Source organism: Ooceraea biroi, chromosome 10 (assembly GCF_003672135.1).
Source record: "Ooceraea biroi isolate clonal line C1 chromosome 10, Obir_v5.4, whole genome shotgun sequence".
Taxonomy (NCBI): Eukaryota; Metazoa; Arthropoda; class Insecta; order Hymenoptera; family Formicidae; genus Ooceraea; species Ooceraea biroi.
In genome coordinates, this window is record NC_039515.1 from 6,555,612 (window position 1) to 6,577,705 (window position 22,094).

Consider the following 22,094-nt stretch of genomic DNA (forward strand, 5'->3'; position numbering starts at 1 on the left):
CTTTCTATCTATACTTCATTTGTGGAAAAGGATTTTTTATTCTGCACAAGCAATAAAGAGAATTTTCGAAACTGCAATTACCATCGCCCTTAAGGGGATGCTGGAGCTGCTAGTGAATTATTTTTTCACTATAGCGATGGTAATTGCAGTTTCGAAAATTCTCTTTATTGCTTTGCAGAATAAAAAATCCTTTTCCACAAATGAAGTATAGCTAGAAAGAAAGTCCGCTCTACAGGACTTTATATTCAAAATGGAAAAAAGTTAGAAAAGACAAATGTAAGTTTTTAACTTTTTTTCATTTTGAATATAAAGTCCTGCAGAGCGGACTTTCTTTCTATCTATACTTCATTTGTGGAAAAGGATTTTTTATTCTGTAAAGCAATAAAGAGAATTTTCGAAACTGCAATTACCATCGCTATAGTGAATTATTTTTTCACTATAGCGATGGTAATTGCAGTTTCGAAAATTCTCTTTATTGCTTGTGCAGAATAAAAAATCCTTTTCCACAAATGAAGTATAGATAGAAAGAAAGTCCGCTCTACAGGACTTTATATTCAAAATGGAAAAAAGTTAAAAACTTGCATTTGTCTTTTCTAACTTTTTTCCATTTTGAATATAAAGTCCTGTAGAGCGGACTTTCTTTCTATCTATACTTCATTTGTGGAAAAGGATTTTTTATTCTGCACAAGCAATAAAGAGAATTTTCGAAACTGCAATTACCATCGCTATAGTGAATTATTTTTTCACTATAGCGATGGTAATTGCAGTTTCGAAAATTCTCTTTATTGCTTGTGCAGAATAAAAAATCCTTTTCCACAAATGAAGTATAGATAGAAAGAAAGTCCGCTCTACAGGACTTTATATTCAAAATGGAAAAAAGTTAGAAAAGACAAATGCAAGTTTTTAACTTTTTTCCATTTTGAATATAAAGTCCTGTAGAGCGGACTTTCTTTCTATCTATACTTCATTTGTGGAAAAGGATTTTTTATTCTGCACAAGCAATAAAGAGAATTTTCGAAACTGCAATTACCATCGCTATAGTGAAAAAATAATTCACTATAGCGATGGTAATTGCAGTTTCGAAAATTCTCTTTATTGCTTTACAGAATAAAAAATCCTTTTCCACAAATGAAGTATAGATAGAAAGAAAGTCCGCTCTGCAGGACTTTATATTCAAAATGGAAAAAAGTTAAAAACTTACATTTGTCTTTTCTAACTTTTTTCCATTTTAAATATAAAGTCCTGTAGAGCGGACTTTCTTTCTATACTTCATTTGTGGAAAAGGATTTTTTATTCTGCACAAGCAATAAAGAGAATTTTCGAAACTGCAATTACCATCGCCCTTAAGGGGATGCTGGAGCTGCTAGTGAATTATTTTTTCACTATAGCGATGGTAATTGCAGTTTCGAAAATTCTCTTTATTGCTTTGCAGAATAAAAAATCCTTTTCCACAAATGAAGTATAGCTAGAAAGAAAGTCCGCTCTACAGGACTTTATATTCAAAATGGAAAAAAGTTAGAAAAGACAAATGTAAGTTTTTAACTTTTTTCCATTTTGAATATAAAGTCCTGCAGAGCGGACTTTCTTTCTATCTATACTTCATTTGTGGAAAAGGATTTTTTATTCTGCACAAGCAATAAAAAAATTTTCGAAACTGCAATTACCATCGCTATAGTGAAAAAATAGTTCACTAGCAACTCTAGCTTCCCCTTAATAGAAACTCCAATAGCTACTACTGGAGAATTTACTAAATTCCCTATGACACAGCTGTCCGACAACGGTTTTGGATCGCATGGTGATGGCGATGGTTGTGCGGTATTATTGAAGCTATGGTTTTCGGGATACTTGTTTCGTAATTGGTGTAATAGGTTGTAAAATGTACATCAAATGAGAATTTTTATTTTTATTGATAATTCTTTCATTATATGGAATATTAAGAGGTTAAATGTAATCTTTTGTATAATAATGCGCAGCTTCTCTTAAACCTTTTGAGAAAATGTTAATGATAATACTTTTTAATCTTCCTCAGAGTGTGACAAAATGCTGCTGAGCAGAACTACACGCATCTTTCAGCAGTACCTGCAGCGCAACAGGCCACTGGCAGTCGGTGCATTCTATGCTCCAGAATGCAGTGGTTACAAGGAGAGAACATACAAGCACGAGTACGAGCAAAAGCGTGATTTTAAAGATTTCGGTCATACCAAAACGAAGGTCAACTGGGGAACTGCTATCCCATATGCGGTTTGCAGCCTTATAATGATGTCCCTTTTTTTTGATTGGTCTAGGTGAGTTTGCAATATAATGATTATAAAGATAAAATAATTAAACATGAAATGTAAATAACGTGACTCGAAGAAATCGAGCGTTGCTTAAGAAACTAATTCGTTTGCGTTATCTTGTAGCTATTTCAAGGGAAAACTTCCCACAGTGGACGCTGCTGGCATGTTAGTGGAAAATGAAAGTCAGAGTAATGAAAGTTTGGAAGCTGCCGAACAAGAGTCTCAGAAGAAAAGGAAGAATAAGAAACAAAAGATCGGATTTCGCGATAGAAAGGTTTAATAAAGATTTACTATGGATGTTAATCTTGTATATATGCATGTTAAAATTCGTCAATCTCACTCGAGAAGATCGTTTCCACGGGAAACAAATGTTCTCACGTATACCAAAAACGTATTTCAAAAATTTAACTTTTTTTATCACGTTGTATAAAGAACAAGATGTACAATTACTTGTAGTAAGTTATGTAGATTTCAAGTTGTGTACTAAAAGAAACACGAGCAAGATACAGCAATTCTTTCCGCTTATATCCCCAGACAACGGTAGCTTCGTAGATTCCAATCCGATTGAACGCTCTAACGCATGTATCTGTACAGCAGGACGATGCAGGCTGAAGTGTTTTTGCAGATAATAGAGTACGAGAACAGGATACGAGCGTATTCGACGGCGGACAAAATCTTTCGTTACTTTGCGACCGTGAGAGTAACTAGTTTAGAGGGTACCGAGGTCTATATGACACCCGATGATTTTCTCCGAGCTATCACGCCAGGCATGCAGCAGCCATATGGTAGGGCTCCTGTAAAATTCCGTATTGGCGCTCGCAGAGTATAAAATAACTTGAGGCTTGGTCGCCCCTTTCCTCCGTCTGCGATTGCCTATCGGATCTCTCATTAACAACTACCACTCTCACCTGCCTCGCTCTGCTAACTCAAGGCTTTGCGCGATCTCTCGCTTCAACGTTGCGTGAGGAATTCTTCATGTAATAGCAATTCTAAAATCGTTGATGGTCGAAATTGAGATGAAACTGACTGATAACTGAATAACAATTCGAAAAGCGCAGCGTGCGAGCGCCAGTCGCCTGCGATGCAGATGAAATCTGCGGCGACTCGCGCGCGCTTCGAGAAATCTGGTCGCGATTACCGACTAACTGTGTGCTGTGCGCAGATAATAGAATACGAAAATCGTATGAGGCATTACTCGACACCGGACAAAGTGTTCCGTTACTTCGCGACCCTCCAGGTCACGAGCAACGACATTCACGAGGTGTTCATGACGCCGGACGACTTTTTAAGATCGATGACGCCTGGGGTGAAACAGCCCGACGGTAATGCTACGCTATTCTTTCGCTCGTTTCTCGCTTCTTCAGATTAAGGGGGGAGCCTGCTTTAGAACGCTGAAAATAAGGTATATTTTACGAATTGTTTTTGGAGAAACTCTACAGCGGATTATTATAAAACTTTTATGCATTTATTAGTACATGTTTAAAGATAAAAAAAATTATTTTTTGATTTGAATGTATCGCTCCTAGAGGTCGTCCTGGAGAAGTCTTAGTGCAGCCGCGTCGCCGGCATTGCAAATTGGTGAGCATTCTCCTGCCTCCAAATCTCGTCTAAACTGAAAAATTGAAATATGTTCTCGTTATTTACGAATTCCCATCGTCGATGAACCAAAGAGAGAAGAAAAAAGTTGAAAAGTGCCAAAATGGTGGAGCTTAGAACACAAAAGTACGATTTTTAGGCAAAGTTTTGGAACTTTTTCATGCAAAAATAATTGTTTAACTTAACGTTTTTATGAATATTAAAGGTTCATCGACGATGGGAATTCATAAATAACGAGAAAATATTTCAATTTTTCAGTTTGGATGAAATTTGGAGGCGGGAGAATGCTCACCAATTTGCAATGCCGGCTGCACTAAGACGCCTCCAGGACGACCTCTACAGGCGATATATTCAAATCAAAAAATAATTTTTTTATATTTAAACATGTACTAATAAATGCATAAAAGTTTTATAATGATCCGCTGTATAGTTTCTCCAAAAACAATTCGTAAAATTATACCTTATTTTCAACGTTCTAAAGCAGGCTCCCCCCTTAAGTGTCGCTTGGTGCTGTACGTGGTATTACACGATTCTTTGATCATGAAGATGCTTCGTGATAATAGAGTTGCGATAACTCTCTTGCATGTGCAAATTAACATTCTCAACTGTGCAAAGATTGAGTTGCTGGGTTTTAATTTAATTGCGTAAAATATATCGGAAAAAAGTCAGGGAAAATAATAATCGTGACACTGTTAACTTTCAGGTCTCGGACTGGACCAGTACAAACGCTACGATCCAAAGGTACGCGATAATGAAACTGAACAAAGAAACCGCGAACGAGACAGAGTAAAAGAACGCTTGCTTTTGTGTTTAGAACATTCACACAAAATTAGAGTTGGAGCTGGACGAAGATAGCATCTTCTACAAATTGGGCAGTGCAGGCCTCATTACTTTCTCCGATTACATCTTCCTACTGACCGTATTGTCAAGTAAGCTACACAACAATACATTTCAATAAATTGTAGCGAAAAAATGCATTGTGACAAGAAATTTATATTTAAATATATTCCAAATGAATTTTAAAGTTCTAGTACGATATGAACGTCAAGTTTCAATGACTTGAATCTTTTTACAGCTTCCAGGCGACACTTCGAGATTGCCTTCAGGATGTTTGACTTTAACGGAGACGGTGACGTTGATTCCGACGAGTTTGGGAAAGTAGCCACGTTGATACGCCAGCAGACTAGTATAGGCACTCGGCACCGTGATCACGCGACCACAGGAAATACATTTAAGGTCTCAATTGTTAATTATTGATATTATTAAAATCATCAAACTTGCAAACAATAAGTGTTAAATGTTCGCTAAATTATACGAGAGCGCTTAAAAAGTTACGTTTGATTGAATAATTAGCCTTAAGCATTTTTTTGTGGGTTTTTTTAGGGAGTAAATTCTGCACTGACAACGTACTTTTTCGGACCACAAATGAATCAGAAGCTAACGATCGAGAAATTCCTGGACTTCCAGCAACAGCTGCAGCGAGAGATTTTGAGTCTTGAGGTACGTCGATCGGTCATAGGTTCGGGTTTAATTAAATAACAATTTACATCAATTCATCATTTTACATTTCTTACATTTGTATGCACCTCTGCTTAGTTTGAACGACGAAACCCGGATGAGCACGGCAATATTACCGAGGTGGATTTTACGGAATTGCTGTTGGCCTACGCCGGATATCCAGCAAAGAAGAAGGCGAAAATGCTGAAGAGAGTGAAGAAGACGTGAGCATAGATATATTTCTATTTTATATTTTTATATTTCATCTATATATAAAAAATAACAGATTATTATAACTGAACACATAAACCGTTCATAGTTTCAAAGAAAATCCGACAGGCGTTAGCAAAGAGGAATACCTCAAGTTTTTCCACTTTTTGAACAACATTAACGACGTGGATACAGCTCTGACATTCTATCATATAGCTGGCGCGGCTATCGATCAAGGTGTGTATATTGATATTTAAATCATTATAAAATTGATTAGGATCGTATAATCGTACTTTGTATAGATAAAACTGTGTTGATTTCACATGTGACAATGATTCAACAATGTTTTAAAACAATTTAAGTAATAATTATTTTTTATTTAATTTATTTGTTGACCAAAACTGGCAACAAAATACAATATTTTAAATATTTTGATAAAATAAAATATTTTTTATTTATTTACATATATCTTTGTGTGTTATATTACAGCGACGTTGAAACACGTAGCGAAAACTGTTGCGCACGTTGATCTGAGTGATCATATTATCCAAGTAGTATACACGATCTTCGATGAAAACAGTGAGTCGATTTTTCTTTTCAATAGATTTATAATTACATTTTAATTAATCATTTAATGTTGTATTAACTAGTTAATAATAGATAAGTTTATATATAGGATTTAATTGATTAATAAACATTAATATAAAAGGTTTTATAAATATGAAAGAAAGTAAAGTAGATAACTGCTATTTGTAATTAACAAGCTGCTAAAAAAAAGCTATCTGTCAATTTTTTTATAATACCGCATGATTACATTATTCGATGTAACGAACGTGCAAAATGTGCTTAAAGCGAGACTCATTCATCTTGTTTTACAGTGGACGGACAGCTTAGTAATCGCGAGTTCGTTGCAGTGATGAAGAATCGTGTTCTTCGTGGCCTTGAGAAACCGAAGGACACTGGATTTGTTAAATTAATTCAATCGTTGATGAAGTGCGCGAAGAACAGCAATCTCCTATCGTTCGACAAATAATTGACTTACATAAAATTCAAATACTACTTGATTCTCATGAAAATACGTTTGCTTCGCCATGCATACAATTGTGATTTGTATAGCAAAAATAAAATCCTTATTCTAGCGTTGAAAATAAAATAATTGTATTTCATGTTGCAATATCTGCATCATCCGTGAAAACGAAACATCCATATCGCACGTTCTGGATCAACGACGCATTGTACTTTCACTGTTTTTACTAAATAGAGCGCGTTACGCCAAAAAAAAACAAGATCAAGAAGAGTCACAATTTCACTCAATTCGCGTTCAGTCTTCACTCGGCAGTCAATCTATTTACTTGTTTCAAGCAAAATTAAATATAATGTACCGGAGATATAATTTGTATTTATTCTTGACACAAGCGCTGCTTGCTTTGTATTTTGCTAAAGCCGATCCGTTGGGAAAACTTGGAGAAAGCATTTTGATCGGTAAGCATTACAGCATATGTGAATCGCTTCGATTGCAATTTATATAATGTTACGCGTTATCTACCAGCTTTAATTACAATCAGATTCACAAGATTTGAGCAAAGAAGAGACTTCAAGACAAGAAATGGCAGATGTTTTGTCAATAGGACAATATTTTCAGTGAGTAATGATAAATGTCCATGTCCAAGGTAATATTTATATTAGTAAGTGTATTTTCACGCAACATCAATCCTGTATAATGCAGAGACATATTTTCTGAGCACTTGGAGCCCCTGAAAATTGAATTTGGTCATGTGTATGAGAACCCCAGTGAATGGGAACAGAAATTTGAACGGAAGGATTTTGACAACAATCGCTACAGTGGCAAGGTAATTATATCTTCTTTTAAAGTTAATTTGATTGAATAGGAAGTATACTGTTTAATGTATTTATAATATACATTCACGCTGTAATGTATTTGAGAGTTTATGTTTCAATGCTTCAAATTTTGTACTTCACATATGTTTATAGGATTCTTATTAGAGTAAAATAATATTTCGAATTTATTTTATTCTTTAACAGAGATTTATTTATTGTGGTTATATATATATATATATTTCTAATTATGAAGAATTAATTTGTTACATATTTTAGATAAAATGGGGTAACAGGAAAGGAGAGTATGGCGAGCAGTATTGGGACTTGAATCATTAACTGATTGTTATTAAAATTTATTGTTCATAAATTGTTTATCAAATAAAACTAATCTTAAATATAAAAAGCATAAACAACAGTGTTAATGATAAAATTATTGAACTAGTCATTAATTGAATATATTCGATGAAAAGCCTCTAAAAAAGAGCAATGTATCGTAAGCATCGGTGGTTCAGTGGTAGAATGCTCGCCTGCCACGCGGGCGGCCCGGGTTCGATTCCCGGCCGATGCAGCTTAATTTTTACCATCGCGAGCGATGTGTAGAATTATTTTTACATGATTTTTAAGCTCTAAAATCGTTTTCTGTATAAAAATTAAATTATTGGGTTGGCCAAAAAGTAATTGCGTTTTTTTCCAATAGATGGACATACATGTCTTGAAATGTAACTAACTTCATTCTAAACCGCAAATTCATTATGTAGGTTAACAACTCACGGTTCAAGCTTGTTTTAGAAAAAGAAAGTACACGATTTCGTTAACGATTGTTTGTTTGCCGTCGATTTCAAAATGGAAAATCAAAAAGAACATTTTCCTCATATTTTGTTTTATTACTTCCGAAAAGGGAAAAACGCTGTGCAAGCTCATAAAAAGTTATCTGATGTATTGGGTCGTCCGGAAAGTTCGTGCCGATTTTTAATAGATGGCGTTGGAACATGTCTGAATATATCAATGTTATTGAAAACATACGATTTATATACATATGCTTAAGGGTGACATTTCAACGCATCTTTAGGAAACAAGTTGTTTCAGATAAATTGATTCGTGTCAGTTTTGTACTCTTTTGAAGATGGAAGAAAACAAAGAACATTTTAGACACTTGATGCTTTTCTATTACCGGAAAGGCAAAAATGCCTCACAAGCAACAAATTCGATATGTTCTGTTTACGGAGAAGGCGCTTTAGCTGAAAGAACCGTACGTAAGTGGTTCGCTAAGTTTAGAGCTGGTGATTTTAACCTTAAAGACCAAGAACGCTCGGGCAGACCCTCTACTACTGATGATGACCAAATCAAGACACTGATCGAGAATAACCCGCGCTACACGACACGTGAATTAGCAGAGGTACTGAAAATATCGAAAACCACTGTCCACGATCATGTAGTGAAGCTTGGTTACGTAAGTCGCTATGATGTATGGGTTCCGCATAATTTGGCCGAAAAAAATTTAACGGATCGCATTTCCATCTGCGACTCGCCGTACAAGCGCAACGAAAACGTACCATTTTTGAAGCAATTAGTGACGGGTGACGAAAAATGGATCATTTACAACAATGTAGAACGAAAAAGATCCTGGGGTAAGCGAAATGAACCAGCATTAACCACTCCGAAAGCCGGCCTTCATCCAAAAAAAGTCATGCTCTGTGTCTGGTGGGATTGGAAAGGAATCCTATATTATGAGCTCCTACCACACAACCAAACGATAAATGCAGATAAGTACTGCTCGCAACTGGACGAATTAAAGACAGCGATTCAGGAAAAACGTCCAGAATTAGCTAATAGGAAGGGCGTCGTGTTCCATCAGGACAATGCCAGACCTCATGTTTCTTTGACTACCCGACAAAAATTGTTAGAGTTTGGCTGGGATGTGCCACCTCACCCACCGTATTCACCAGACATTGCACCTTCAGACTTTCACTTATTTAGGTCTGTGCAAAATTCTCTTAACGGCAAGAACTTCAACTCTTTGATCGACATAAAAAACCACCTTGAGGAGTTTTTCGCCGAGAAACCTAAGAAGTTCTGGGAGAATGGAATCTTCCAGTTGCGTGAAAGATGGACAAAGGTTGTGAAACAAAACGGTGCACACATAAGTCAATAAATATTTATCGACATAAAAAAATGTTGCCTTTGAATTTTCCTTCAAAATCGGCACGAACTTTTCGGACGACCCAATATATGGCGAAGATGCTTTAAAACTGCGGCAGTGTCAAAATTGGTTTACTAAATTTCGATCTGCAGATTTTAATGTGAAAGGTGCACCACGCTCAGGAAGGCCAATCGAAATTGATGATGACAAAATAAAGGCACTGATCGATTCGAATCGGCGTTTAACGACACGAGAGATTGCTGAGAATCTTAACGTATCGAAATCGAGTGTTGAAAACCATTTAAAACGACTTGTATACATTAGTAAGTTCGATATTTGGGTAGCACATGAGCTCAAAAAAATTCATCTCACTAAGCGTATTGACATCTGCGATTCTCTTTTGAAACGTGAGGAAAATGATCGATTTTTGAAACGTATGATAACAGGCGACGAAAAATCGATCGTCTACAACAACGTCAAACGAAAAAGATCGTGATGAACCTGCTGAAAGCACTTGAAAAGCAGATATTCACCAAAGAAAGATTATGCTGTCAGTCTGGTGGGACTTTAAAGGTATTGTGTATTTTGAGCCGCTTGCAAGGAATCAAACCATTAATTCAGACGTATACTGTCGTCAACCGGATAAATTAAATGATGCCATCAAACAGAAACGTCGAGAATTGGTGAATCGCAAAGGTGTTGTGTTTCACCACGATAACGCTAGACCACGCACAAGTTTGGTCACTCGTGAAAAATTGTTGCAGCTTGGATGGGATGTGTTACCATGATGTTACCACATCCACCATAGTCGCCAGACCTGGCACCATCAGATTACCATTCGTTTCGTTCTTTGCAAAACGCCTTGAATGGTAAAACCTTGACTGCTGATGAGGATATCAAATCGTTGTTGGAATTGTTTTTTGCTGAAAAAGATAAGAACTTTTTTGAGCGCGGAACCATGAAGTTGCCTGAAAAATGGCAAAAGATAATCAAACAAAATGGACAATATATTGTTTAATAAAGTTTTTGTTTCCCATGAAAAATTCGCCTTTTATTTATATAAAAAAACGCAATTACTTTTTGGCCAACCCAATAAAAAGGAAAAAATAAATCGCAAAAGAAAAAGATCATTTTGCATCGGCCGGGAATCGAACCCGGGCCGCCCGCGTGGCAGGCGAGCATTCTACCACTGAACCACCGATGCTTGTATGTCATTCAATAATTGAAGTTTGATGGGGAGCTTCAATGAATATATTCAACCTGAAGATAGGCAATTAGTCGCTGATAATCGCCATGGTCATCGTACATTCTGATCGGCAATTGATGATCTATTCCGGATTCCGGAGAGTCATGGAGATCGTAGACAGGCTGGCGGTGTTCCCGACAGCCAGCTCGTACACGAAAGTGAAGTGCCGATTGATTTGTGCGCGCAGGGGTCGTGACCTGCTCGCGAAAAAAGTCGACGGTCTCTTAATCCGATTTCGCGCGGTTCTATTGCAATTGGTCATGAACAAGTCGCGGCTCGGCGAGGTCATGAGGGAGGCGGCCTTCTCATTGGCCGAAGTCAATTATACGACAGGTGGCGTAAATGAACTGGTCCTGCAGACGATCGACAAGGCGAGAACGAGAATCCATTGCAGACAAGAGATCATCGGCGGCGTTCGATTGCGGATTTACGAGCCGTTCCACAGCGGCCGTGATCCTTTCGAACTTGCTGGGTTAGGCAGAGGCGGCCAACAAGTAATGATTTACTACATTTACACGAGCGCTACTTCTGTAGTAATTTACTCGAATTATAGTAACTTACCCCGTTTACACGCAGTGAATTATCGCCCAGCAAACACAAAATATAACTGTTATATAACACAGAAGTAACACGCAATAACAACTGTTATATGTTATTAATGTTAAAGTTACATCATTTTCTTTGTAACTGCAATATAACTGCGTTATAAAACTGTTATATTGCTCTGTTATATTGGGTCATTAAGTATGAAACTTTACAAATAGAACATAAACTTTTGCATTTTTTGGCACATGGACATGATTTATTTTCAATCGAAATATGCGCCCATGTTATCTACACACTTCTGCCATTTTAGTGGTAGTTGGTCTATGCCTCTACTATAGAAGCCAGGAGTACGGGAATCGATGAAGTCGCGGAAGGCTGATTCGACTGCCTGTTGAGAATTGAAGAATTTTCCCACCAACAAGTTGTCCAAATTCCGGAAGAAGTGATAGTCGGTAGGTGATAGATCTGGTGAATATGGTGGATGACGGAGAGTTTCCAATTCCAACTCCCGTAGCTTTGCCACGGTCAGTCGTGCAGCGTGCGGTCGAGCATTATCATGCAACAGGATTGGCATTGACCGATTGACCAATTTCGGTTGTTTAATAGCAAGTTGTTGCATCATTTCGTCCAGTTGCTTGCAATATACTTCAGCCGTTATCGATGTACCAGGTTTCATAAAGTTGTAGTAGATAACACCTGACCTGGACCACCAAACGGTCACCATAAGCTTCTTCTGTGTAACGTTGGGTTTCGCGTGATGTCTCGGTGCTTCATCAGCGTTCAACCACTGATGTGAGCGTTTACGATTGTCGTAGAGTATCCACTTTTCATCGCAGGTGACAATTCGATTAAAAAAAGATTCATTTTTGTGACGGGAAAGCAAAGAAAGGGAAGCCTCTAGACGTTGCGCCTGCTGCGCATCGGTCAATTCGTGCGGGACCCGTTTGTCCAACTTCTTTATCTTACCAATTGCAGCTAAATGAACCAATATGGTGGGTATGGAAACATTGAATATCGATGCCAATTCACGTGTACTTTGAGATGGATCGGACTCTACTACGGCTCTCAAGTGATCATTATCCACCTTCGTCTTTGGTCTCCCACGTGGCTCATTAGCGAGGCTGAAATCTCCATCTCTGAAGTTTTTGAACCAATTGCCCACCATTGCTTTAGTAGTTGAACCTTCACCAAATACAGCGTTGATATTACGAGCTGTCTCCGACACTGTGGTTCCACGGTGGAACTCATATTCATAAATCACACGAATTTTGGACTTTTCCATAGTTCTATAAAAAAGAATCCACCAATAAAACTAATGAAGATATTTGAACAAACAAATATGACATTTGAAGAGCGAGCATACATCTATCACACTAACCTAACCTGATACTGACGTCTGGCGCCAAATTTGAGATAACAAATGTTAAAGATGGCGCTTTTACATTTGTAAAGTTTCATACTTAATGACCCAATATATTGGTTATAATATAACAATAATATAACTTAAATATGCGATGTTATATAACTGTAATATTTGCATATTATGTCTATGTTATATACCATTTTTAACATACAGATGTCGAGTCGTCCGCTAGATGGCTTCCGTTTCTCGTATGCAAAATATGATACAAAATATATATGAAAACGGTGATCACGGCACGGTACAACTTGTATTATAAGTCTATTTCTACAATGAAGTGGTACATTTTTGAACGAATAATAAATAAGAGCAAAGTACGAACTTCTGCATAACGTTTAGGAAAATTAATTAAACAAACCTATAGTTGTAGAAAGAGGAAGAAAGAATAATTATATTTCATTTATGTAACATTAAATAACATTTTAGTAACACGTTATATTACTGTTATATTACTGCAATTTCGTATGAGTGGGAAATTACAACTAAGATGTACATTACATGTAACGAACATGTTATATTGCGTGTTACATTCTGTTATATTATGGCAATATCACTGTTATATGACTGTGTTTGCTGGGCGGTTTACCCCGTTTACACGCAGAGAATCATCGTAAGTTACTATAATTCGAGTAAGTTACTACAGAAGTAGCGCTCGTGTAAATGTAGTAATTGTCATGCTATATTTATTTATTTTATTATAACATATAATTATATAATATATAATATGTAATTAATAATATGAGAATGCAATGACGTTTGCTTCAAACCGATTACAGAAACGTTATTATTATTATTTATTAATATTATTAATAAATTATAGTAACAATTTATCAACTATGCAGGTGGCCAAACTGAAGAAGAAATATGGGATAGCGATCGAGCTGCTGGTCGAACTGGCGTCGTTACAGCACAACTTCCGGGTCCTCGACCAGGTAATCAAAGAAACGAATCGTCGCGTGAACGCTCTCCGGTACATCATCATACCGCGATTAGAACGAACCCTTGCATACATCATCACCGAACTCGACGAGTACGAGCGTGAAGAGTTCTATCGTCTTAAGAAGATACGGGAACAGAAGGCAAGACGGCGAGCTGGAAAGTCCTCACATGATCTAACTCGAAACCCGGGCCATGCGGACATGCTCGACAACACGGAGGAGGATCTTCTTTTTTAACATTGTCACAAAGTCACAATAACACGGGACACGTGACTTCCCCTGAATAGCTCTGTAAAGATATATGATTCTCGACTGCCGCTGCGTGATAATTTGAAGAAACTAGAATGGCACTATATAAGTGAAGAAACTTATTATTGCAAACTATATAAACACATATAGTGCTATATATAATATATTATATTATACTATATTATTATATATATTATAAGTTACTATAATATTAATAATATTAATAAATTACATATTATATATTATATAATTATATATAATATATTATATTATATATAGCACTATATGTGTTTATATAGTTTGCAATAATAAGTTTCTTCACTTCACTCGAACGAGAAAAATAATGACCACCCTGCAATAATAAATGCTGGGACGCAACAAGGAGAGAAGAGAGTGAGAGAGAAAGAAGAAATGCAAAGAATGCCGACAAGAGAGAGAGAGAGAGAGGAGGGGGAGTACGAGCAGTGGGCCCAATTATACCAAGAAAATACAGCCCATAAAACCAGCCTTAACTGCCGCCAAACATCAGGATATGATAATGAGAACGTGACTGTTGCTACTCTTTTTCCACCCTTCCTAACTTCTTCCTAACCCCGCTGATAGATCTTGCGGATGTAGCAGCTATCGCGAGACGTGGAAATGAGAATTCCAGCCCGCCAGATATTTCGCATCCAACTTTTGTCCTAATTATCTTTGAATGAAAGTCCTCCGGAGCCTTCGGCTCCGATAAGATTTTGTACATGCCTTTTTTGCTACTCATAATATATTCATTCAATTTTAATGATTTTTCGAAGTGCAATTCTCACGAATGAATAAATAAATAAATAGCATATATCTACATATATATTTTTAATATTTTAATTTTAATATATTTAATTTATATATAGAGGAGAATCCCCTATTATGAGATATGCTCCTAATATGAGATAATGGGGTTTCTGTTAAACTAGTGAGCACCATCTGTTAGTTCCACCATAAACTTATTACTCTTGGTGTAAAATGTATTTAGTGAAAAATTCATTGTTCGTTATTGCGTTTAGCCTTTGCAAGAAAAGGTTTGTGGAATTGTGAACATGTCAAAGGAACTTGAGGTAAGTCTTTAAACCTTGTTTATTACATAATAAAGAAATGGTTGGCAATAAATTCAGTATGCAATGATAGAGTAGAATCGTAGTAACAGGAAAATACGCAATTTGTTGAATTGCTTAATTGTAGAGGTTAGATTTCATGATCGCGAAACCGCTGGGCGTGTGGCTCGTATAATGAGATATTCAGGGTACTCTTAATATGAGATAATTATTGCTCGAATATGAAGATTATGTAGTGTAATAAAAAGAAAGAAAATACTACGTTAAGGTTAAAGAAAAGTTAATACGAATTTATATTACGAATTTTTGTGTATTTAATTTTTATAGAATCTGACTATGGAGGTTAGAGAAACGAGGAAGCGTCGACAGTGGAATCGTGAAGATTTGGCGAAGGCTGTGGCAGCAGTATTTTTATAAAACTATCTAATAAAGTTTTTTACTTGCAATACTGATGTATTTTGCACTTGTAACACCGATTTCTCGAGGTATCTTATATTAGGAGCACACTTTCTCGATCCTGAGTAAAGCTCTTTTTTCAAATTTTTTTAATTTTCAGAAAAAATAACATTTAAATTAGATTTTTCATTTGACCAACCTAAAGCTTATTAAATTCTCTTCAAGATAACGTATTACATTTTTAAATTCTGCCTATAGATTTCCTTACATTCGGCAAAATCGATATGGTATCTCATAATCGGGGACTTTCCTCTATTAATATAATTTAATTTATATATTTAATTATTAATTATTAATTTTAATATATTTTATATATTACATATATAGGCTATTATAAAAATTGGTTATATATATTATATAAAAATACATTTCTCTCTCTCTCTCTCTCTTCCTCCGCTGAATAACAAAGCGCGAAGCGATCTGGTCGATCGGACCGATCGACTTGATCGCCGCCGCGACCACACAGAACACCTGCGTACATATACACGGAGCGTGGACGGAAATCTCGGCGGGGGGAGAGAAGGAGCCCTGCCAGAAGGCCCTGCGAAGAAGCGAACAAGAGGGGAGGGATAAACAGACGTCGCTAGGGCGCGATCGTGGGCGAGAGCTCAGTTGTACGGAGGCTGTCTAGGGGAGAGGTGTACTCGAACGTTCCGCATTCGATCGTCGACTTTCAATCGTGATGACTTCCACGAGCGATTGTCGCAGCACACGTGACTGCTTTCCGTGATCGGCGATATTCAGTGTTCGATAGACGACGGACGCGTGACGATTTTCTGTGTCTTTTCACGTGAGAACGCGACTGCCTTTGTGATCAATTCACGTCGCTGGAACTCACACTGGAGCCGGAGTGCACTCCCGCCCTTGCTCCGAACACGCACGTGTCACGTGTTTCGCCGAATTGTGGCTAATTTCGTTTTACAGTTGCTGCATACGTCCGCGTATACGTGCGTGCATGCGTGCTTGCTGCGGTCTACACGGTTGTCTACGGTTGCGTATGCACGTGCGTGCACATGAATGGTTCGTGAACTGTTTCGTCTCGGAGGAGGAAACCACGAATCAGGTTTGACTGGTTAAAAGAAACTTTTTATTATTTATTGAAATACGGTTGTGCGCGCTGCATTGACTAGTGGGTGCTCCAATAAGTTACGTCCAGTGCAGTCTGAAGTTTCAACTGTTGTTGAAGTGTTGAAGAAAGGAGAAAGGAATTTGCCCCTTTTTCTTTTTGTTTGAAAAAAAAAAAAGGGTCCGGGAAAAAAAAAAAAAAAATTTTGTTTCGGACCAAAGAAAAAAAACCGAGGCAAAAAAGGAAATTTTCTTTTTGCGCCAAAACGCGGCAAAACTCTAAAACGGCCCCAAGATTGGGGCAGCAAAGAAAAAAACCGAGCCAAAGAATCTTCTGCCCCCGCCGCGGGGGCCGGAATCTTAAACCCGGCAGAAACTTGGCAAAAGCAAAAGAAAACGAACAGGATCCGCAGCTTTTGACAGTATTCAAATTTACACGGCTATGAATATGTGTTTTCGCTGCGCACCGCTATGCGGTGCACGCGTCGAGTTCTTGCTCGATGTTAAGATTTAGCCTAACAGTTATATAAGTTAATATACGCGCCTTGGCATGATAATATTAATTTTTCTGAAAATTTTTGCGCTTGTGGCACAGAGGCTCCCATGGACAGCGTCCACGTAGTTCACGCACGCCACAAGCAATCTGAAGTTCGAAAGCAAAATTCGGACTTCGGATTAGAATAAATTAACAATAAGAGAGAGATTACGCAACGAACTGTCAGAAAGACACATCAAGCCAAATGTACTTTAATTTAACAAACAAACAAGTGCGTTCTTTTAACAATTTATAGTGTGTTAAAAGTAAACACATGCTTTAATATATCGTAAATATGAATGGCCAAAAGCTGCAGATTCTGTTTGGTTTCTGCCGTCAATCTGCCGTCAAATGTTAACAGATCCTGCTCGGTTTCTGCCGCCAATCTGCCGTCAGAGTCTGTTAGCAGGCTCTGCTGGCAGATCACTATCCTAATGCGGACATAACGGATGCCAATTTGCTATCAACTTCTGCAGTAATCTGTTGCCAATCTGCTGGCAGATTGCACACATTTTGCTTACCCAGATAGCCAAGTCTGCGGAAAGCAGATGATGCTAACTATCTGCTATCAACTATTGCCAGCCAAAAGACAACAAATTTGATACAGAAGTTGTTGTTAACGATTAATTCGACAAATTAGTGCCAGAAATGTAACAGAGCTTGCTCTCAAAATCTAAGAACAGATTGGCGGCAGAAACCGAGCAGAATCCGCAAACATGGCTTGAAGTCGGATTGTCGACAGAAACCGAGCAAGATTTGCGCACGCGCAATCTAACGGCAGATTGGCAGCAGAAACCGAGCAAGATCTGCGCGCGCGGAATCTAACGGCAGATTGGCAGCAGAAACCGAACAGGATCCGCAGCTTTTGACAGTATCCAAATTTACACGGCTATGAATATGTGTTTTCGCTCCGCACCGCTATGCGGTGCACGCGTCGAGTTCTTGCTCGATGTTAAGATTTAGCCTAACAGTTATATAAGTTAATATACGCGCCTTGGCATGATAATATTAATTTTTCTGAACATTTTTGCGCTTGCGGCACAGAGGCTCCCATGGACAGCGTCCACGTAGTTCACGCACGCCACAAGCAATCTGAAGTTCGAAAGCAAAATTCGGACTTCGGATTAGAATAAATTAACAATAAGAGAGAGATTACGCAACGAACTGTCAGAAAGACACATCAAGCCAAATGTACTTTAATTTAACAAACAAACAAGTGCGTTCTTTTAACAATTTATAGTGTGTTAAAAGTAAACACATGCTTTAATATATCGTAAATATGAATGGCCAAAAGCTGCAGATTCTGTTCGGTTTCTGCCGTCAATCTGCCGTCAAATGTTAACAGATCCTGCTCGGTTTCTGCCGCCAATCTGCCGTCAGAGTCTGTTAGCAGGCTCTGCTGGCAGATCACTATCCTAATGCGGACATAACGGATGCCAATTTGCTATCAACTTCTGCAGTAATCTGTTGCCAATCTGCTGGCAGATTGCACACATTTTGCTTACTGGGTCTGCACGGTGTAATCACGATCTTGATTTCGGTTCAACACTTCAACAACAGTTGAAACTTCAGACTGCACTGGACGTAACTTATTGGAGCACCCACTAGTCAATGCAGCGCGCACAACCGTATTTCAATAAATAATAAAAAGTTTCTTTTAACCAGTCAAACCTGATTCGTGGTTTCCTCCTCCGAGACGAAACAGTTCACGAACCATTCATGTGCACGCACGTGCATACGCAACCGTAGACAACCGTGTAGACCGCAGCAAGCACGCATGCACGCACGTATACGCGGACGTATGCAGCAACTGTAAAACGAAATTAGCCACAATTCGGCGAAACACGTGACACGTGCGTGTTCGGAGCAAGGGCGGGAGTGCACTCCGGCTCCAGTGTGAGTTCCAGCGACGTGAATTGATCACAAAGGCAGTCGCGTTCTCACGTGAAAAGACACAGAAAATCGTCACGCGTCCGTCGTCTATCGAACACTGAATATCGCCGATCACGGAAAGCAGTCACGTGTGCTGCGACAATCGCTCGTGGAAGTCATCACGATTGAAAGTCGACGATCGAATGCGGAACGTTCGAGTACACCTCTCCCCTAGACAGCCTCCGTACAACTGAGCTCTCGCCCACGATCGCGCCCTAGCGACGTCTGTTTATCCCTCCCCTCTTGTTCGCTTCTTCGCAGGGCCTTCTGGCAGGGCTCCTTCTCTCCCCCCGCCGAGATTTCCGTCCACGCTCCGTGTATATGTACGCAGGTGTTCTGTGTGGTCGCGGCGGCGATCAAGTCGATCGGTCCGATCGACCAGATCGCTTCGCGCTTTGTTATTCAGCGGAGGAAGAGAGAGAGAGAGAGAGAAATGTATTTTTATATAATATATATAACCAATTTTTATAATAGCCTATATATGTAATATATAAAATATATTAAAATTAATAATTAATAATTAAATATATAAATTAAATTATATTAATAGAGGAAAGTCCCCGATTATGAGATACCATATCGATTTTGCCGAATGTAAGGAAATCTATAGGCAGAATTTAAAAATGTAATACGTTATCTTGAAGAGAATTTAATAAGCTTTAGGTTGGTCAAATGAAAAATCTAATTTAAATGTTATTTTTTCTGAAAATTAAAAAAATTTGAAAAAAGAGCTTTACTCAGGATCGAGAAAGTGTGCTCCTAATATAAGATACCTCGAGAAATCGTGTTACAAGTGCAAAATACATCAGTATTGCAAGTAAAAAACTTTATTAGATAGTTTTATAAAAATACTGCTGCCACAGCCTTCGCCAAATCTTCACGATTCCACTGTCGACGCTTCCTCGTTTCTCTAACCTCCATAGTCAGATTCTATAAAAATTAAATACACAAAAATTCGTAATATAAATTCGTATTAACTTTTCTTTAACCTTAACGTAGTATTTTCTTTCTTTTTATTACACTACATAATCTTCATATTCGAGCAATAATTATCTCATATTAAGAGTACCCTGAATATCTCATTATACGAGCCACACGCCCAGCGGTTTCGCGATCATGAAATCTAACCTCTACAATTAAGCAATTCAACAAATTGCGTATTTTCCTGTTACTACGATTCTACTCTATCATTGCATACTGAATTTATTGCCAACCATTTCTTTATTATGTAATAAACAAGTTTAAAGACTTACCTCAAGTTCCTTTGACATGTTCACAATTCCACAAACCTTTTCTTGCAAAGGCTAAACGCAATAACGAACAATGAATTTTTCACTAAATACATTTTACACCAAGAGTAATAAGTTTATGGTGGAACTAACAGATGGTGCTCACTAGTTTAACAGAAACCCCATTATCTCATATTAGGAGCATATCTCATAATAGGGGATTCTCCTCTATATATAAATTAAATATATTAAAATTAAAATATTAAAAATATATATGTAGATATATGCTATTTATTTATTTATTCATTCGTGAGAATTGCACTTCGAAAAATCATTAAAATTGAATGAATATATTATGAGTAGCAAAAAAGGCATGTACAAAATCTTATCGGAGCCGAAGGCTCCGGAGGACTTTCATTCAAAATAATTAGGACAAAAGTTGGATGCGAAATATCTGGCGGGCTGGAATTCTCATTTCCACGTCTCGCGATAGCTGCTACATCCGCAAGATCTATCAGCGGGGTTAGGAAGAAGTTAGGAAGGGTGGAAAAAGAGTAGCAACAGTCACGTTCTCATTATCATATCCTGATGTTTGGCGGCAGTTAAGGCTGGTTTTATGGGCTGTATTTTCTTGGTATAATTGGGCCCACTGCTCGTACTCCCCCTCCTCTCTCTCTCTCTCTCTTGTCGGCATTCTTTGCATTCTTCTTTCTCTCTCACTCTCTTCTCTCCTTGTTGGCGTCCCAGCATTTATTATTGCAGGTGGTCATTATTTTTCTCGTTCGAGTGAAGTGAAGAAACTTATTATTGCAAACTATATAAACACATATAGTGCTATATATAATAATATATTATATATAATATATAATATATAATATTAATTTATTAATTATTAATATTATATAACTTATAATATATATAATAATATAGTATAATATAATATATTATATATAGCACTATATGTGTTATATAGTTTGCAATAATAAGTTTCTTCACTTATATAGTCCATTCTATTTCTTCAAATTATCACGCAGCGGCAGTCGAGAATCATATATCTTTACAGAGCTATTCAGGGGAAGTCACGTGTCCCGTGTTATTGTGACTTTGTGACAATGTTAAAAAAGAAGATCCTCCTCCGTGTTGTCGAGCATGTCCGCATGGCCCGGGTTTCGAGTTAGATCATGTGAGGACTTTCCAGCTCGCCGTCTTGCCTTCTGTTCCCGTATCTTCTTAAGACGATAGAACTCTTCACGCTCGTACTCGTCGAGTTCGGTGATGATGTATGCAAGGGTTCGTTCTAATCGCGGTATGATGATGTACCGGAGAGCGTTCACGCGACGATTCGTTTCTTTGATTACCTGGTCGAGGACCCGGAAGTTGTGCTGTAACGACGCCAGTTCGACCAGCAGCTCGATCGCTATCCCATATTTCTTCTTCAGTTTGGCCACCTGCATAGTTGATAAATTGTTACTATAATTTATTAATAATATTAATAAATAATAATAATAACGTTTCTGTAATCGGTTTGAAGCAAACGTCATTGCATTCTCATATTATTAATTACATATTATATATTATATAATTATATTTATAATAAAATAAATAAATATAGCATGACAATTACTACATTTACACGAGCGCTACTTCTGTAGTAACTTACTCGAATTATAGTAACTTACGATGATTCTCTGCGTGTAAACGGGGTAAACCGCCAGCAAACACAGTCATATAACAGTGATATTGCCATAATATAACAGAATGTAACACGCAATATAACATGTTCGTTACATGTAATGTACATCTTAGTTGTAATTTCCCACTCATACGAA

General features: G+C 37.6%; 5 protein-coding genes and 2 non-coding genes across 12 annotated transcripts; 4 read left to right on the plus strand and 3 right to left on the minus strand.

Annotated features, from left to right (window-relative positions):
- Window positions 1-1,736: 1,736 nt before the first annotated feature.
- Window positions 1,737-6,735, plus strand: LOC105282281 (calcium uptake protein 1 homolog, mitochondrial). Of its 6 annotated transcripts, none has more exons than XM_011344143.3 (12): window positions 1,737-1,878; window positions 2,030-2,285; window positions 2,403-2,553; window positions 3,442-3,601; window positions 4,579-4,616; window positions 4,690-4,804; window positions 4,951-5,111; window positions 5,259-5,375; window positions 5,472-5,596; window positions 5,692-5,819; window positions 6,072-6,161; window positions 6,461-6,735. In XM_011344143.3, the coding sequence occupies exons 2-12, from the start codon at window positions 2,041-2,043 to the stop codon at window positions 6,613-6,615; spliced, it is 1,485 nt and encodes a 494-aa protein (XP_011342445.1). In that variant the 5' UTR covers window positions 1,737-1,878; window positions 2,030-2,040; the 3' UTR covers window positions 6,616-6,735. The 6 variants fall into 6 exon arrangements, with proteins under 6 accessions (XP_011342445.1, XP_019888197.1, XP_011342447.1 ...); XM_020032638.2 differs by lacking the exon at window positions 3,442-3,601 and adding an exon at window positions 2,905-3,064 and having other exon boundaries at window positions 1,756-1,940; XM_011344145.3 differs by having other exon boundaries at window positions 1,757-1,947.
- A 112-nt stretch (window positions 6,736-6,847) lies between these two features.
- Window positions 6,848-8,102, plus strand: LOC105282283. Its single transcript, XM_026973124.1, has 3 exons — window positions 6,848-7,223; window positions 7,309-7,432; window positions 7,698-8,102. The coding sequence occupies exons 1-3, from the start codon at window positions 7,189-7,191 to the stop codon at window positions 7,755-7,757; spliced, it is 219 nt and encodes a 72-aa protein (XP_026828925.1). The 5' UTR covers window positions 6,848-7,188; the 3' UTR covers window positions 7,758-8,102.
- On the plus strand, window positions 7,919-7,989 carry Trnag-gcc. The gene has a single exon. It is a non-coding gene; the product is annotated as a tRNA-Gly (tRNA).
- Window positions 8,103-10,694: 2,592 nt separating the features above from the next.
- On the minus strand, window positions 10,695-10,765 carry Trnag-gcc. The gene has a single exon. It is a non-coding gene; the product is annotated as a tRNA-Gly (tRNA).
- Window positions 10,766-10,911: 146 nt separating this feature from the next.
- LOC105282306 (V-type proton ATPase subunit D) lies at window positions 10,912-13,948 on the plus strand. The gene is made up of 2 exons (XM_026973234.1): window positions 10,912-11,301; window positions 13,616-13,948. Exons 1-2 carry the CDS (start codon window positions 10,912-10,914, stop codon window positions 13,946-13,948), a joined length of 723 nt encoding a protein of 240 aa, XP_026829035.1.
- LOC113562785 (histone-lysine N-methyltransferase SETMAR-like) lies at window positions 11,616-12,635 on the minus strand. Its single transcript, XM_026973233.1, has one exon. The coding sequence runs from the start codon at window positions 12,633-12,635 to the stop codon at window positions 11,616-11,618; it is 1,020 nt and encodes a 339-aa protein (XP_026829034.1).
- A 7,432-nt stretch (window positions 13,949-21,380) lies between the features above and the next one.
- On the minus strand, window positions 21,381-21,719 carry LOC113562815 (V-type proton ATPase subunit D-like). Its single transcript, XM_026973312.1, has one exon. It carries the CDS (start codon window positions 21,717-21,719, stop codon window positions 21,381-21,383), a length of 339 nt encoding a protein of 112 aa, XP_026829113.1.
- Between the last annotated feature and the right edge of the window lie 375 nt (window positions 21,720-22,094).

Coding starts and splice junctions, on each gene's coding strand:
- LOC113562815 (XM_026973312.1), bottom strand. CDS start 21,719: ATGCAGGTGGCCAAACTGAAGAAGAAATATGGGATAGCGATCGAGCTG.
- LOC105282283 (XM_026973124.1), top strand. CDS start 7,189: ATGGCAGATGTTTTGTCAATAGGACAATATTTTCA. Junction 7,224..7,308: donor TCAATAGGACAATATTTTCA/GTGAGTAATGAT, acceptor TGTATAATGCAG/AGACATATTTTCTGAGCACT. Junction 7,433..7,697: donor ACAATCGCTACAGTGGCAAG/GTAATTATATCT, acceptor TACATATTTTAG/ATAAAATGGGGTAACAGGAA.
- LOC113562785 (XM_026973233.1), bottom strand. CDS start 12,635: ATGGAAAAGTCCAAAATTCGTGTGATTTATGAATATGAGTTCCACCGT.
- LOC105282306 (XM_026973234.1), top strand. CDS start 10,912: ATGGAGATCGTAGACAGGCTGGCGGTGTTCCCGACAGCCAGCTCGTAC. Junction 11,302..13,615: donor TAGGCAGAGGCGGCCAACAA/GTAATGATTTAC, acceptor TCAACTATGCAG/GTGGCCAAACTGAAGAAGAA.
- LOC105282281 (XM_011344143.3), top strand. CDS start 2,041: ATGCTGCTGAGCAGAACTACACGCATCTTTCAGCAGTACCTGCAGCGC. Junction 2,286..2,402: donor CTTTTTTTTGATTGGTCTAG/GTGAGTTTGCAA, acceptor GTTATCTTGTAG/CTATTTCAAGGGAAAACTTC. Junction 2,554..3,441: donor TCGGATTTCGCGATAGAAAG/GTTTAATAAAGA, acceptor TGCTGTGCGCAG/ATAATAGAATACGAAAATCG.